General features: G+C 38.7%; 1 protein-coding gene across 45 annotated transcripts in view; it reads left to right on the top strand.

Moving 5' to 3' along the window:
* NRXN3 (neurexin 3) overlaps window positions 1-17,358 on the top strand; it is a 982,258-nt gene that overhangs the window by 952,255 nt on the left and 12,645 nt on the right. Inside the window, exon 24 of one of the 45 annotated variants that reach the window (XM_032113022.1) lies at window positions 9,933-9,971. The exons of the other annotated variants lie outside the window; for them this stretch is intronic. Coding sequence (XP_031968913.1) covers window positions 9,933-9,943 — 11 coding nt within the window. The 3' untranslated portion in view covers window positions 9,944-9,971. Of the gene's footprint in view, window positions 1-9,932; window positions 9,972-17,358 lie in introns of those variants that run through there. 45 annotated transcript variants of the gene reach the window in all.

Genomic DNA, 17,358 nt, shown 5'->3' with positions numbered 1-17,358 from the left:
TCAGGGTAACCTTCAGACTGGAGTAATGTGATGATCAAATGTCCAGGTATCAGTAACCTCCAGGCTGTGATAAAGCTGCTGTGTCCTGCTAAGTGGTGACTTCTGTTTGCCTCTGCTATGCCTGTGACCAGCCTTCTTCTGCAGGGGCAAGAGGCTCACTCAAGTGCAGGAGATGCTGTGAAAGGTCCCGTTGTGCTCTGTTATATCCCAGTAAGGCTATATATGGATATCTGGCACTAGAAACAGTTCTTATTTTTGCTTTCTGTCTCGGGGCAGGCTGCTGGCTTCAGCTTTTGTGACATTTGTCACTGAACAAGGGGAAGAGCTGAGAGTTCAGTTGTTTAAGCCGAGATTAAAAAGCCTGAACTCTGGTGTGACACTCCCAGTTCTACTGTTGATTCCTTCTGTGTATGTATATTTTGCCTATCTGTAAGGCAGGGTAAATGAAATACTTCTAGCTAAACGAGGTAAATATGAACGGAAAGGAGAATTAATTACTGTTTTAATGGACTTTGATATTCAGGTGCAAATTGCTGTTCAACACCCAAAAATGGTTCTGTACTACTACCCACCAGAACTGTGCAAATAAACTGTGGTATTGTTAAGGTTTTAGTACTATATGCTATCGTCACTTGCTGTGAGAAGTAATATTATCACGTATTTTTATAAAGTAGGTGCAATTCCTAATCTGCTAATGCAGAGAGAATAAAGTGTGGGATACAAAAGTCAAGTATTTTAATGTCAGTGATCATTGTTGTGACATTATTTTCAGTAAATATCACTTTTCCCTCTAGAATTAGCACATGCATTAGAACCAACCATGCTCAGGCTACATAAATTAATGTCATGAGTGGACAGAATATACCGATCTTACAATTGGACTTGCATCCTCCTAGAATTTTCCTTTAAAAACTTAACAGTTTCTCCAGCCTGACTTAGCTGGTATAAGTTTCCCTGATTTTGCTTTTAAGATCAGGAGAAGATCAGAATCAGACCCACGGTCTGGCTACCTTGTCCTTGCTGCCTTCCAGTCTTTTTTTAAAGCGTGCTCTCTAAACTCAAAGCCATGTGCATTGTCACCTTCTGGCAATCCCTCTAGTGTGCTGCCTATGTTATCAAGCTGACACATGTCTAAAATACTAAGATATGATATTTTCAACCTGCTGCGACTTGCTTTTTGTCCCTGCTAGCTTTGATTTTCAGCTTCATAAAATATATGGGAAAGAAAATAAAAATAGCCAATGACACATTCAGTGGAAGAGAAGAGCTAGCACATGACTCAGAAAGACATTCTGCATCAAAAGCAGATGTCTGTTTATTAGAACCTTATATGTCTATAGCAACTGATTAGTTACCTTTAAACAAGAAATAAGTATCTGATTTCTGAAAGATAAGTAATGTCTGTTAGAGAGAAATCATGTTGAGCATTTACAGATACTAGGGACAGAGATAGGCTTTTGCTTCTAAAGGTTTTTCTTATAAATTTCTTTTGGTCATCATGCCTAGACCAAAGGGTGCCTTATGTACTAGAAGCTCAAAGGTACTGGTTGATGTTCACATGAATAACACCTGGAATAATACCTCAGTAGAGAAGGAAAACCTATTGTATTTTCAATCCAAGTAGATCATGAGAAGCCAAAGTTTATAATTATATGTCAAAAGGGTTATTACTTTGCCTTCGTTCTGCCTTTCTGTTTCAGTTCCAATTTTTTATTCACAATTTCTAGAAATCAGTGTTTTATCCCAAGTGTTAGAAGTGGGGTATCCCAATTCCTAGGGGATGTGAAGTGTAATATTTCTTTAATACTACTTAGCTTATATGCTGTGTCAGGAGCAGGAGACAAAGACCATACCAGTTTGGAAATGAGATATAGAAGCAAAAAAACAACAACAAAAAAAATTAGACTGTCTTGATTTGAAATCTCAGATGTCTACTAACTTGAGGACCCATTTTGTTCTGCTTTTTCTTTTCACTAACAAATACATTATTAAAACCTTACAAAAGAGCCACCACCAAGGAGTCTCTTTTTCTGCTTCTGCTGAGTCTCAAAAAAACTAAAGTTTTTTGGTCCCGTGGGGTGGTGTTATAAGGATCATCAGCTCCCCTTTTGACATTCAAGAGGAACTACAATTATTTTACAAAGTTACAAAATCTCAAAATCAGCTTCTTTTAAAGCAACAAGAAAATGTCCCCAATTTTATCTCCTCTAGTTTCACTCCACCTCAGTGTCAGAACAGTAAATGTCAGAGGCATCAAAAAGGGGGAAAGGTTGCTCTGTCTTTGAGGGACAGCAGAAATGCAAAGGAATTTTAGCAATTTTGAGCGATTTTTATTTTTAATAGATGTCAATAATTCAGTTTTTTTCTCTAGTACAAAAAATCAGTATGACTGATTTTACATATTGGTTTTAGCAACTACTGATTGCAATGCTGAAATCTTGGGGAGTTCATAAATTTTGTATTTGACCTATGAAAAGAGCAAAAATAGTCCTGCAAATAGTTCAGGTTATTTTCTAATGTATCAAAATATAATTTTAATCTCTTTTTCTGACCTCTCTCCATTCAGTCTGCAAGTCTACTGTGGAGTGCCTAAAGATAATCCATGCTTCTCCTGTATGCTAATTTTTTTAGTGCTAAGACAGGGAAAATAAATATATGGCAAAACATGCACACACACTCTCTGTACATGTATGTATATTTATACATCTGTTGATGCCATGTTTATGTTCTAGCTAAAAGAAGCCTTTTGGGGAACTGAAATAGTAGAATAAACTTGTTTAGGAGCTTTATAAGCAAATGTGGAACAAATAAATGGAATCTTGCTTTATCCTCTTTCTCATGTTCCTCTTATGGCGGTTCAAGTCTTTGGGTTTTGTATAACTCAGAAAGCTGCTAGTACATCCCAGCATTTAGAGGGAGGTGTTTTGTGAGTGAGGGCAAGTGTGACTCAGGTTTGAGATCTGAAACTGAGGAACCCTGTCGTGCATCTGAACTCACAGCAGGGAGATGTCTTTGGTGAGGTTCTGAATCATTTACCTCTGCCAGGGTACTGGGGACTCTCAGAGACCTGTGGAGAAGATTAAAAAGGTTTGACAGCTGGAGAGAAAGTCAGTGCAGTAGGAGTATGTATGTATCTGAAATAAAATAAAATACTCTTTTGTTCAGTAAACTGGCCATCCTACCCGACCTGCCCTCATTCCCATTTTGGGATGGGTAGCAGTCCCTGGAACACCATGGATCACATGCAGTCCACTGGTGGAAGGCCCCTCCTTAGCACTGGGGCTGTTCTAACACAGATCAGAAATTTCACCACCACACGCCCAAAAATCTCCTCCTCCCCTTCAGTGTGGGGGTGCAAACCTGGCCTCAGCAAAGCACCTGCTGCTTTTGCAAATGGCCAATTGTTTGGGTCTTTAACCTTTAACATTTCAGTCTCTCACATCCTTTACTTCACATACTTAAACATGCTGGATAAGCCCAAAAAGAATCCAGAGACTGAAAAGTACTTGAAGATATTCATGCCTTATTTCTTTTTTAATAAAAAATGAAGATTTGGTGCTGTCAAAATGCTGTAGGGACTCCATCTAGTTTCTTCTGAGCTGTCTGTGTCGTATCCAAAACAAGAAATGGTGCCTTGACCCCTAAAATGCTGGGTTTGAGTGCATTTTCATTTTGAAATTGATGCTATTAAAAAAGATAACATTTGCATTCTAACAAAATCTCTAATTACAAAACAAAGTAAACTTAAGTTTTGAAGTATTTTATGGGAACTTCTTTCGCCTCCCCACTTCATTTGTCTTCTTTTTTTCATTTCTCAAAATATGACTACTAAACTTCACCTGTAAATAACTTGGGAGCTTCTTATAATTCTTTTCAGTTTTTCAATTTCTTTTCTCCCCCATTAGGTTCTCTAGAACAGTCAACCATGCTTTCCTCCATAGCAAAAATCTGTTACTAGCTCTGTATGAATTATGTTAGAAGACTAAAACCTTTGATTATATTTATCAAAGAAGTTGAGCCAGTGTATTTCAAAATTTTCAGTTGTTCACAGCTTTTCATTGTATTTTGAATAGCGATGGTGAAGTCCACCCCTGAAGCTCAGTGATCTTTCCCACATATGCTGTTTTCCAAATCCATCACTTTTCCCTTGGAAAGAAAAAGCAAACAAAAAGCTTTTGAGAGACATGAAAAAAAAGTCTCCTTCCCTAAGATGATATTTTTAGAAACAGATGGTAAAACAAACTGCAGATGTTGTGCCTGCAGCACCTCTATTCAAATAACGAGATAGTTGAAAGATGAAAACAGCCATTTGTGTGTCTAACTCACTCTGTTAGTAATTCTTCCTCCATGCAAGAAGAGCAGGGAAACCTGGTACAGTTTTTTCCTATCTTTCTTCCTCTGAAAAGGTATTCACACAGTTCTCTGCTGAAGAATGAGTGTTCTGGTAGTCCTCTCTACAGCAAACACAAAGACGTGATAGTATAGGAAAAAATAATTCCAGTCATCTGTATCTCATAAATAGTAGATTTTTTTTATTCTCCTTGTGAGTTTTTTTTCCTTTGCCTCTCAGATGACCTTTCCTTCCTGATGACAAGCTGCAAGTTTTCTGTTGGCCTGTCTCACAGGTGGCGAGTGTCCAAACACAAGCTGCCAATTCAGATAGTTTAAGAAACTCTTAAGACCTGCCAGGCTTGGCGTGCCTCATGTAAGAACACTGCATTCACATGAAATGTTTAAAGTATCCTGAGGAACTTGAACAATTTTGTTTCTTTTTCCATACCAAATTTGCTTACATTTCATTAAAGCTAATTAACTAGGAGTCTAAGCAGCAAGTCAGGTCAAAGCCATTTGGACTACTGTAAAAGCAGACTTTTTGTGAAGGCCCAGCTTTTTGACAATCTTCAGAATATCAATTGTTATTGATACCTATTGCTTTTGCCTTAAAATCCCTATAAAAGCAATATTGTTTATTGTAGTTTATTGGCATTTAATCTCTGATGCCAGCTGCACATTCAACATGCTTATTTAAAATTAATTGTAGTAGTTATATCCTGGGGATGGCTGCATATGTGAGTGTCCAATAGCCCCAACAACATTTTATAGCTATATTGCCATAATTTTTCTAGCAGCTAAAGGGAACTTTGTGGATATTAGAGTAGCTGAGCATTTGCTTCTAAGATCTAAATTTTAGATTTGTACACTGACAAGAGATAGTTAATCCTTTTGTAGACCAGGCCCTTAAGGTTTGTCTGAATAGCAGAATTTGAAATAAGACCTTGGAGTCTTAATTCTTCTTTCAGTTTCCAGCCTTAGTTAATTTCTCCTCCACTTCTAAACAAAAGTTGTATTTTGATCCTACAGTTTTCTTAAATCTTCAGACAGATACACACACGAGGAGGTCATTTTTCTGGGGATCAAGCCATGCTAGAGTAATGACAGCTTTTACTGCAGTGTGTCACGTTACATCAATTTTCTAATTCAAGGGAGATTTCACCAAATGCAAACCAAGATGATGAAGTTATCTACAGTGAAGTTAAAGATTTTAGACATCAGCTTAGAGCAATGGTTGTTGTTCTTGTTGAACAGCAGTTCTTTATTGGTTTTCTCTTTTGTATTGTCTTGTGCTGTTCTATTCTGGTAATGAAATGCATAGAACTGTACACATAATTTCAGGGGTAGTACTGACAAAGCCGTGTAGAGAGACACTCTTATCTCTCTGCTCCATTACAGTGATGCCTCTGCTTATACAGCGCCTGAGTTCTGAATATAGTTGGGAAGCTTAATAAGCATAGGGAACTGCTGCGGCGGAAGGAGATTCTTTGCAAGAAAGGATTAAGGGATGGCAAATGCAGTTTCCTTTTATAAAATCCAATAAATTTGAGCTTTACATCTCTGACTGAAGCACTGAGAAAGGTGCTGGAAATAGAAAGTAAAGAAAATATATCTATATATATATGGGTATATAAACATATTTATACATATGTAATATATAGTAAATATATATGGATGTGAATGTGTATATATAAAAACCTGTAAGTATTTTTCGGTTACATAATATTATTACAGATTTCAGATAGTTCTAGCAAATATCTTAGATGTGGAAACAGAGTGCTGGTAGTATCCTGTACTGGTCCCCAGGAGATGGACTGCATGTCATATTTTAGGTCTCTCTGATTCCAGTGTAAGAAATGATGCACATGCTGTACCTCTTATTTACTGCTAATGTAAGTTAGCAATAATGCATATAAGCATTATCAGTGTAAAACTGCTGCAGGTGAAGAGCAAATCATGCTCTTAAGTTTCAAAAGTAGGATTGTTGGCCAGAGCTGAACATTAGATGAGAAAGGGTGAATTAGGTAATTCATAGCATATATATATAAAAAATAAATTGTATGTACATGGAACTCCTGGGATACTACGTTTGGTAATAGGCTTAAATTATCAGAAGCAGAACTTTTCCACTGCATTCCTCACTTGTTTTATAACGCTCTTCCAAAGCTTTTGTCCACAGCATTTGTGAATGGGATATTGATTTTTATTTTGGAAAAGGAAGCAGTCAGCACTTGGATCTCCATAGCCATTTAGAATTTGGATGCAAATTAAATACTTTCATAGTAAAAAAAAAAAAAAAAAAAATAAAAGTGTAGATTCCTGTATGTATGCATGTGCATGCATATTTGCTAATTGCATTAACCACAAGGCTGGAAAAACTGACAGCCTGATGAGATGTTGAGTGACTTGGGATTAATGAAAGTAGAAAGTATTTAGCCGTTTATGGTATTAGGGCTAAATTTGTATAGTAATATGTGGGAAAAAATCACTATATAGAGTTAGCTGGACCTTAAACACAGACTGGAAAAAAAGTCCAGATGATTTAACAGAGAGGAGAGACTTTAGCTGGGGCATTTCAAAGCTCAGCTGTCAAATACAACAGCTTGTTTTTGTAAGGTGCGTATCATCTACATTTTTTACTGTATTTCATTACAATGCTCTATTTTATTCCACGCGGTTTGAATACATAAGAAATGCCTGTTGGTTTTCTGAGATCAGGTGGCTTCTGACTTTCACTTACTTTTTGACCCCAGCTGGTGTGTCTGTATTCTGCACATTAATATTCTTGAAGGGAGCAGAGATAAACCCTCCTTTTGCCTTTTTCTGTCTTTAAAGTAATCCATTGCAACTTCCATTTTTATTTCTGCACTTGATAGTGTTATGGATCTTCTTGGTCTTATCTAAGAGAGCACCCAGCCCTATATGTCAGGTAAGGTGTTTGACCAGAAATGCACTGTTACTACTTCAGTGGCGTCGTTTAGCTCAGATTTGAAATGCGTTTTGCAGGTATTATAAAGAAGCTTTTCAGACCTTTAGTAAGAGTGATGAATGCTATTTTCTGCTTTTCCTAAATATCATAATCAGAGAGGTTAAAAGGATGCTTCCTTAGGTGACTCACTAACAAGCTTTAGTTTAGAGAAACATGGAGCAATGCAGGGAGAAAATTATTTGTAGGGCATGCAGCAGTTGCAGAGGTGGAAGGAGGCTAAATTACTGCTGAGTTTAAAAGAAGAATTGCATTAATAAAGGGGAGGAAATGTTTCTAAATAAATTTGTTTTTTCATTATGAAAAACTGTATTTGTTTAAGCAAAAGGAATATTTTCACCCATAGCTATACCTGAGTGCCGTAGATGGGCAAACAGAAAGTTTTTCCTCCACTTCACTGATCTGTGTGTTTGGTTTTAGAGAGCAGTCCACTGACTTTTAATAGTTTTGTATCCTGATGGTCCCTGTAGAGCCCATGCAGTGCCAGGTTAGGGAATGGTTTCCAATCTGTTCCTCACTTCTCATGTGGAGTCATTTATCTATGTTCAATTTAAAAGTTCAGTCAGTCATATTTCTCTAAGATCACTGAAGGCAGTAGGGTAGCTACAAGGTTCCCGAGTGCATATGTTAACCTACAGTTTTTCCTTATAAGTGGTAATGTAGGAGACCTGAACTCATCTCTCAGATCCCTAACTTGGGTTGGCAGCAAGTTGGTATGAAGAATGTCTTTAGAGTTGGAAGTACATATTTTTCAAGTTGGAAAATATCCACTGAGACATAATAGCAGGAAACACCATGGTAGAGTTTTTGAAGTGGAATGTATTTTTCTAAGGTGAAGCTGAGGAAAGAGCAGAAATGAAGTGGTTTTTCCAGTTAACTCCATGTTATGCCTCCCTACCTATGAAGACAGAGCACATACAGCTGTCATCTTATCTCAAAGCTTAGTGCTCCTGTGCTGAATTCTCCTCTTCGTAGTTATGTTTGAATTGCCACTCGCTTCCCTTTCTCAGTATTTTTCAGCTGAGGTTGCCACTACTAAATTACCAGACAAAGAAATAGGACAATAATAAGGAATTGTGATGGAGCCATAAGACAGCAATGGCAACTTATAATTTGGCTTCTGGCATGCTTCCATTTTGATGAATAATTCAGTGCTGTGGAAGGTTGTGAAAAGAAGGCACTTTGCATTAAACACTTAAATTTACCATTAAAGACTAGTGAGAATTGTTTAGGCACTGGAAATAACAGGCAAATCTGCCAGTTCTTCTTCAGTCTAATGTTGGTCCATGTGTCTGTTCTCATTTAATGTCCTTTGCAGAAGGCAAGCAAGGACCTAGATAGGCTCAAGTGATTATAATGACTCTTTTGAAGGTGAAAAGTTTCTTCTAACTTCAAAACAGTGCTGTTCATTAATACCCTAATAAGGCAGTAAATCACAGGGCAATAAGGTTAGAATTCGAACACCTTTTTGTTTTATTCACTAAGTTCAAAGCTGCAAGTTTGCCAATAGCAGAATTGCCCAAATAAAGTGTTTGTTCTATTAATATATTTCCAGCTCCATCTCTTTTTTGATTGTGCTTAAGACCATCAATTAGAATAAGAATATGGAAGAAATAATTAATTCATCAGAAAAATAATTCTGCATGAGAAAATTTTGTGGCTCATACAGATAAAGGAAATTAGAGTCTATGAGAAAGTAATAGACTTTCCTATTAAAATCTAACCATATAACGTCTTACTTCATAGCAGAGGAAAGCCTAATATGATAGGATTTTTTAGCTTATTTTAATTAACTTTCCATCCTATTAGACTTGATCTGCAGTTAACTTTCATTTCACAGGTATTCATGATTGTTATGCTCCTGAGAATTAGTGGACCATGAAGCTCAGACATGATGGTTAATAGCTATGCAGCCATTTTTCAGTTGATTTTCTAACAATAAGCCCAAAATTTAAATGTAAATACTTCAGGTAATACAGTAAGCAATAATTTGGAAAACATATTCAAATGTATGACTATATATCCCTTTAAATAGTGATTCCACAGCAATCTGACCTGCCCTGGTCTATGAATATTAACTGTTGGTTTAAAAAAAAAACAAAATACACACCACACCCCCAACCCTCCCCATTTTGGAAGGTAGTGCTCGAACTTCTCTAACAAAGAAAACAATTAAACTTTTGGGATAGTGGGATATACGTTATCTTATCATGGTGCAAAGATAAGGCAGAAAGAATGCCAGCTTACAAATGAGGTAAGCAGAATTAATCAGTAGCAAAAAGCAGTCATCCTGCATCAATTATCATAGTATAGGATCATAGAATTGTTTGGGTTGGGAGGGTCCTCAAATATCATCTAGTTCCAACCCTCTCACCATGGGCAGGGACACCTTCCACTAGACCAGGTTGCCAAGGGCTCCATCCAATTTGGCCTTGAACACTTCCAGGCATGGGGAATCCACAGCTTCTCTGAGAAACCTGTTCCAGTGTCTCACCACCCTCACAGTAAAGAATTTCTTCCTAATATCTAATTTAAAAATACCTTGTTTCATTTTGAACCCCTTGTCCTATTGCTACGCACTCTTATAAAAAGTCGTTCTCTGGCTTTCTTGTAGGTACCCTTTAGGTACTGGAAAAAGGTGCTATAAGGTTTCCCTGGAGCCTTCTCTTCTCCAGGCTGAACAGCCCCAACTCTTTCAGCCTGTCTTCACAGGAGACAAGCTCCAGCCCTCAGCTCCATTGCCATCCTCTGGACTTGCTTCAACAGGTCCTTCTTTTGTTGGGGGCCCCAGATATTAATATCATCAATATTAAAGTAAGTTAACTTTTGGAACAAGATCTGTTTCTCTTCTAATCCAATCTTTTATGAAAACAGAGCAAATACCCTTCCCAGCCACTTTCTTGCTGTAACGCAGCCTCTGATAAACAGCTTGAAGCATTGGCTTCTGAATCACAGTAGAGTTTATTCCAGTCATTCACGATGTTGAAAAAGGGGATTCAAACTTGTCTGCAGCAGCCTTTCATTGCTGTAATCCTGAACTTTCAAAAGGAAATTTGCAAAAACAGCACCCTCTCTTTCTGCTTGTGCACTTCATGGCTAGTATTAAACTTGCCTGTAAAAACAAACAAGCAAGAAGTCCTGCCAAAAATCCATCCCCAAATGCCTGAGTCACAGTGCTATCCCCTCTTGTCTTTTCCAGATGATAGACAGAACTAGTTCACATGTTGAAAGCTCCTAAACAGAGGGTTCCCCCTGCAGTGGTTCAGAGCTAGATAGCTCATATGTTACTTAGCTCTATTGTGTGTCTGAGGCAGTTACAAGTGCTGCCTAGTAGGAGAATTGACGTCAAAGCATGGATTAATAGGCATTTGCCATTCTGTCTCCAAACACCTCTGCTTGACATCTCAAGGGGATTCTAGTGCTTTAAGCACTATTACAATCCAAAGGAAAAGAGCATCTCTCATTGTCTGAACTGGTGTGAGAGAACACCACCTAACATACTGCTCAAAAGCTTGGCACTCCATTTTTCCTTTCCAGAGGAAGAATTGGGGCTGTTTTTATTTATGTTTACAGATTGTCAGGGTTTCTACCTAGGGTTTCCCACCATTTCCCAGTGGTAATTTTGTAGAACCTATCAACAGTCTGCATGGTAGGGAACTTCTCATCAGTAACTATTACCTCAGGCCTAGGCCCTAGGGTATATCACCATGTCCCGCAGCCATAGGGAGGAGGAGGAGAGAAGATCCAGCAGGCAGGAATTGTGCAGCAAGATTGATTTATTTAATTATTTTACAAACTCTTTCATAGACTTTTTTCTTCATAGTCTAATTGCACAAAGGATCAGCCACCCCTTGGGGTGATTGGCTAAAATCCTAAAACATCCATTGTCAAAATATTTTTCTACTATACCATAAACAAGACTTTTCAAGGTTGCAGGTGTTTGGTTGTTTACAGAACTCTGCTACCTCTTCTGTGAGAGAGAAAAGTCTCTCACGGACTTAGAAAATAGCAAGAAAATCCTTGCTAGCAGCATTTTTGTATCTACAAGTAACAATCTCTTATGTAGCATTTTTCCTCTGCAGGCTACTGGGTATTAAAGCCTTAGTGTATCCAACATCAGCTGGTTTTACTGAAGGGGAACTTGGCCTAGCCATTTAGGATGGCTGTGAGGCAGTCCTTGTATTAATTCTGAGGACTATTTTGCCTTGTTCTTGGCTGAAGAGGAGACTGAAGTCCCATAGTCCTAGGACTCAGTTCTGAACTCCCAAAGACTTCTTGTAACATGAAGAAAATAACATTATGAGCAGGGCTGTACTGCTTCCATGATTTGGAAGATGAGTTTATGAATCCCCAATTTATTGCAGTTTTTTAACATGTGCTTGAATAGGTCACTTCAATTCTTAACTCTTACACCCCAGTTACTCTAGGAGGAAACTTAAAATTGCTCAAACTCAGTAGAAGAAAACATGCCCTATAAGAATCCCTATCATGCCCTGTGATTAATAACAGAAATAAGTTTAGGTGTGAAGGCACAGGTAAATTAATCTTGTTCAAAGCCTACTGGAATAAGCCTCTTCCCAACCATCACACTCTAAATTGTCTTCACTCTACATTTTACAAGGAACTGATGTTCACAGTGCTGAAAATACATGGTTCATTATTTCTTCTCAATAATTGCACTATTTAGCTTGATATAATTACCAAGGAAATTGTGTATTGTTGTTAGTCGGAATTCATCACAATGTTTGAATAGTTCGACTTACATGTTGACACCCTGTTGTTTTCTACAGCTTGTCAAATGCTTTCCTTGGTACAGTGTGTACACTGTTAGAGGTCTGTGGTTGTATTGATTCCCATATATCCTCAAGAATAAGGTGTAGCTGCATCAGTGGAGACTTCTAAAGTGGAATACTTTAGATCCTGAATGTCTTCCAGAGACATAAGTCATGCCTGGGATGATCCTGGATTATTTAGCCATCCAAAAAGAGGACAACACTTTTCTTTGTGTGGTTTTTCTTTGTTTTATTTTGTTTACGACTCCAAGATAAAAAGTACTATAGCCATCTCTAGGTACAAGCTCCAAATGCAGGTTCTTCCCAGCACTGATTTATGTCTGTAAGAGGAATAGGAAATACTAAAAGAAGAGGGGTTATTGAGGGCAGAACTAAAATCACTACTTTTCCCTCAGAAAATAAGTTTAGGTTCATTGTAAGAGAAACCTTTTACCAGTGATGCTACTATGCTTTGGGTTCTCCTCTCACAAAACAAAGGAGGAAGTTCCATCCACTGAGTTACTTGTGGCTGGATTAGCTGCAGACTTTGAACATGTAATGTGCTTATGCTGTTTTAGGGATTAATTAGATTACTTTGTAGCATCTTTCAACAGAAATGGCAAATGTAGCCTGGTATGCAAGTGATTAAAAATGTTGCGCTGAAAAAGGGTTCTGTCTACTTCTGAAGTACACAACCTCCTTTCCGGTAGTTGTAGAGAGTGATAAACTCTCACCTTAGCCTCCTTTTCTCCATGCCTAGCAATCTCAGCTCCCTCAGCCACTCTTCATAGGACCTTTCAGACCCTTCACCAGCTTTGTTGCTGTTCTCAGGACATGTTCCAGCACCTCAGTGTCTTTCTTGCAGTGAGGGGCCCAAAACTGAGCACAGAACTCAAGGCGTGGCCTCACCAGCACAGGAAGGCAACTACTGCCCTGCTCCTGCTGACCACACTATTGATGATACAGGCCAGGATGCCATTGGCCTTCTTGCCCACCTGGGCACATACTGGCTCATGTTCAGCAGCTGTTGACCAGCACCCCTGAGGTCCTTTTCTGCTGGGCAGCTTTCCAGCCACGTTTCATCCTGTAGCACTGCCTGGGGTTGTTGTGACCCAAGCGCAGAACCCAGCACTTGGCCTTGTTGAACCTCGTACAGTTGATCTCAGCCCATTGATCCAACCTGTCCAACAGCATATGACTTCTTAGGATACTACTACCAAGAAGATTTGCAGAAGCCATGAAGTATTTACTAGCATTTGGACAACCTGATGACATGTATTTTTACCTGTCTGCTTCATAGCTGTACACTGAAGAAAAGAGGAGACACTAATACAGCCTTGCTGCTCTGTTTGTGGAGAAAATTATGTACATTTTAGTATTCCATAAATATACAGAAAATTTTTGCTATGTGTGTTTAGACCAAAGACAGTAAACTATTCCTGCTCCCACTCAAATTATTGGATGACACTCTACTGCTGAGTTTTTCTGTATGAGAATCTGGTTTTGGGTTCCAAAATCCCTTCAGAAAGGCTTCTTTCCATGTAACTGACTTTTAGGATTAAATAAGTTTGGCTTTACATAAAAAAAAAAGCCTTAGCTGGGTTGACTACAAATATCAATCTTCAGTCTTTCAAAAAAACACATCAGATCTTTCTCCCTGGAGAAAGAGACAGTTGAGTAGAGATGCATGGGAAGAATGCTTTCAGACCAGTGATACTGGTTCTGCCGCTTAGCACTGGAAGCATCAAATACTCTTTGATTTGGAGTACTGTGAAAAGATAATAAACTTATGGCAAACACCTGAAAAATTCTTTACCACTGTGGCAGTTTAGCCCTACGATTTCCTTAGCTCTCAGAGCTGTAAATGTGCTTTAATTTCTGATGATAGTTTTGTTAGCTCATTGCTGTAAAGAAGTCCCACTGATTAACTCTTACACACAAACCCAAACAGAACAGCATGTGGGACTTTGTCAGTCGTTCTCATATAGACATTCTTATTATGGATTAATATTTTTATTTCTAAGCTTCAGATGTGCCCGTGGGCTTAGAATGAGAGAGCTTTTTACCAGTACAAACAGCTGGTGCAAAGGGAAGTGATATAACTAATTTACGTTCTTAGGCTCTTCCTATCTCTGTGTTTAGTAGTGGACAAGCTAATTCAATATACTTCTCTTACAGTTTAAATTAGTGCAGATAGCTGATGGGAATCACAGGAAGAGATTTTTTTATTCTGAGTTGGGTGTAGGGAAGAGGGTTCGCTTTGAAACTTCATGTTTAGTCCTATTAATCTATAAGCTATTTGTTATTTGTGATATGCTAAGCATTCATTTGGCTGGACGTCTGAAAAGCTCTAAGAAAGGTTGAAAGCATGCAAGAATGAACAGGTTGTTTTGGGAGCTAATACAAGCAGGAAGAACCAGAGTTTTGTTGCAGTGGACAGAACTCAAATAATGTGGGATTCAGTGTGTTAGGGAGGAGAGAAGCTGTCAGCTTTAATGGAGCACAAAGACATGAAGTTGTGTCAGGGGAGGTTTAGGTTGGATGTTAGAAAAAGGTTCACCACCCAGAGGGTGGTTGAGCACTGGAACAGCCTCCCCAGGGAAGTGCTCACAGCACCAAACCTGACAGAGCTCAAGAAGTGTTTGTACAATACTCTCGGGTACATGGTAGGACTCATCTTGGGGATGGTGCTGTGCAGGGCTACGAGCTGGACTTTGATAATCTTAGTGGGTCCCTTTCAACTCAGCATATTCTGTGATTCTGTAATTCTATGATTCTTTGACTAGAGTGGTAAAAGACATGAAAGTTACAGAGGTTAGCATGAACCCGGGTACAGTAGTGCAGCCCTAGATCCTACCTGGTTTACCATCCATCTTTCATATTGCTCTTTAACACACACACACACACACAGAGAAATGTGCATTACCTTCACTTTTTTCTTTTCCCTTTAAATGCAATTTGAAAACAAAAAATAGTATAATAAAGCTTTATCATTAAAGCCACTGAACAAGGGGCTTTTTATATAATTGTTTCCTGTTGATATATGGATTTTTTCATTTGAAAACACTGGCTATCAGCTTAATCCTTCAAGCAAGAAACTTGTATGCTTTGATAATACAGATGTTTATACTCCCAGTCCGTTGATCTACTTTAAGTTTTTGAAAATAAAAAAAAAGCTGCACTAGTTATGCTTTTTAGTCTTTGTTTTTCTGAAGAATAATTTGCTAAATTTTCAGTAATAAAATAGCATCTTGTAGCTTCATATGGAAGCATTTAGTATCCAATTTTCAAATTAGGACATCTAGTTTTGGCTGTTAACAGCTAGAATTTTTTTAAAGACTGGAGAAGGTTTTCCCAGCCTCAACAGAAATTGCTGAACCCATATTTTCCAAAGAACTCTGCTTCTATTCAAGCACCTCTGTATTGACCACATAAAAAATTGCTTAACACCCTTCAAATCCTCTTGTAAGTCTAACATCAAGATTTCGTCTACAAAATCTTGTCATCTCTTTTAAGTGTCTCTGGCTCCAGTTGTGGTTCTGTAGCTCTTTTGATCTGTCAAGCAGTAAAAGGCTTTTCCAGACCCCCACTCAATGATTTAGGCATTTATCGTCAAATAGGGCGTAAGTATTTTCTGGAGAGGCCTGACATAGACTGCACAGTTGGCAACCAGACTCATGCCTTACAGTCTGTTTTGCATCAAAGAGAAGGCACTCAGTTCTAATGTGCTGAAGGGGGATATTTCACTACTCTGAAAATCCAGCTGCAAATCATGACAAATACTGATTAAAATTCAAAGCTTAAATGCCTCTTTGTGAAACTCCCTGAGTACAATTAAAGCAGAGGCTCAGAATCCTGGTGGGGAGTGATGTCCAGGGACACTAGCCTTGTAACCTTGCCAAGCAAAAATCTCCACTGAGGTCTGAAAAGGCCTCACTTCGGTAATTTTTTTCCTATTCCTAGCCAATTTTTTCTGATCCACAAATGAATCCCCCAAATTTTGCTTCCTGGAACCTGCATGTTCTGTCCCTGAGATAACCCTGACCAGGTTTCTTCTTCTGTGGTTTGACCTCTTCCCTTCCTAACATGTTTACCAAAGGAATGTAGCAGATAGGTCCAGTGTAGTCTCCCAGCATGGGCATGGTACATTCCAGCTACAGCTGCACTGTGCTGTTAGTGCAACCTCATCACTTCTGAAGTAGGAGCTCTTACATAACTCCTCTCAGAACTGGACACTTTTCAGTAATACATCTAAAACCAATCTGGGCTATTTAATTTTTGTGGGGTTTATACTTATTTAATATTCCCCAGAACTAATACTGATCTATCTGTGGCTTTAGAGGTGCTATTGTTCCTCATGTTAGTACCAAAAGATCCTACCTGTTATCATACCTACACAAAAGTACCCCTGGCCACATATACAGGGAGGATATCCCCTTTATTCCCAGGAATTCAGTCTTGAGGTAGCTCCCACTTCAACTGGTTGCTGGTAGCATGACCTTTGTGGTGGCTTATGGAATGATCTTGCTGACATTCCTGATGGAAAGCTAAGGTATATACAGTGCTTACAGCCTGATTTTCCCATCTCCTGGAGACATTCTTAGGCAGGGTCCAGAGCTTTATATGTAATTTTGTTGTCATTTAAAGCACCAAACAAAACAGGTTGTTCTGCTGGGGTCCCGAGTTCCTTCTTGGAAGGACTCTGATATCAAGGTGATGGTCTTTATACAAGAAAAATGCAGACATCATATGTGTCATTAAGGAATTCAGAGGAAGCTGAGGACCCCTCTAGGATGTATAGTATTTGGGATACACTTTCAGGAAAGAACTAATTAGTAATATCTCCTTGAACTTTTAATCCTTTTGTAGCATAGGAGAAAGCAGTCTCTGTCTTAATGCTAGTAGTGGCAGCATTTTCTGCCACTAGGCAGAAAAATAAAAGCCACTGATTTCAGGTATGCCTTGGAGAGTTAGAGTCAGGACAAGGGATGGAGTCTGGTGTTTTGAGTGGATTCAAATAGGTCATACTCAGGGTGAAAAGTATATCATAGCATAGCTTATAATTTCTCCTCACCCTTTTCCCCTCTGACCTCCCCCAGAAATGCAGAGATCCCACTGGAATGTGCTTTGCCCTTTCTGGAGAGGCATGGATGGTTCACCCCTTGCCTGCCCCTTCCCTTCTGCCTGCCCGCCCCCCAAATCCTTGCTTGCTCTTCTGTTTTTCTACTTTCCCTAAATGCAACTTACTTTAAGCATGCATTATTATTA

This window comes from Corvus moneduloides, chromosome 6 (genome assembly GCF_009650955.1).
Source record: "Corvus moneduloides isolate bCorMon1 chromosome 6, bCorMon1.pri, whole genome shotgun sequence".
In the NCBI taxonomy this organism is placed as follows: Eukaryota; Metazoa; Chordata; class Aves; order Passeriformes; family Corvidae; genus Corvus; species Corvus moneduloides.
The sequence above is the reverse complement of the archived record's forward strand: the minus strand, read 5'-3'. Positions and strand labels throughout refer to the sequence as shown.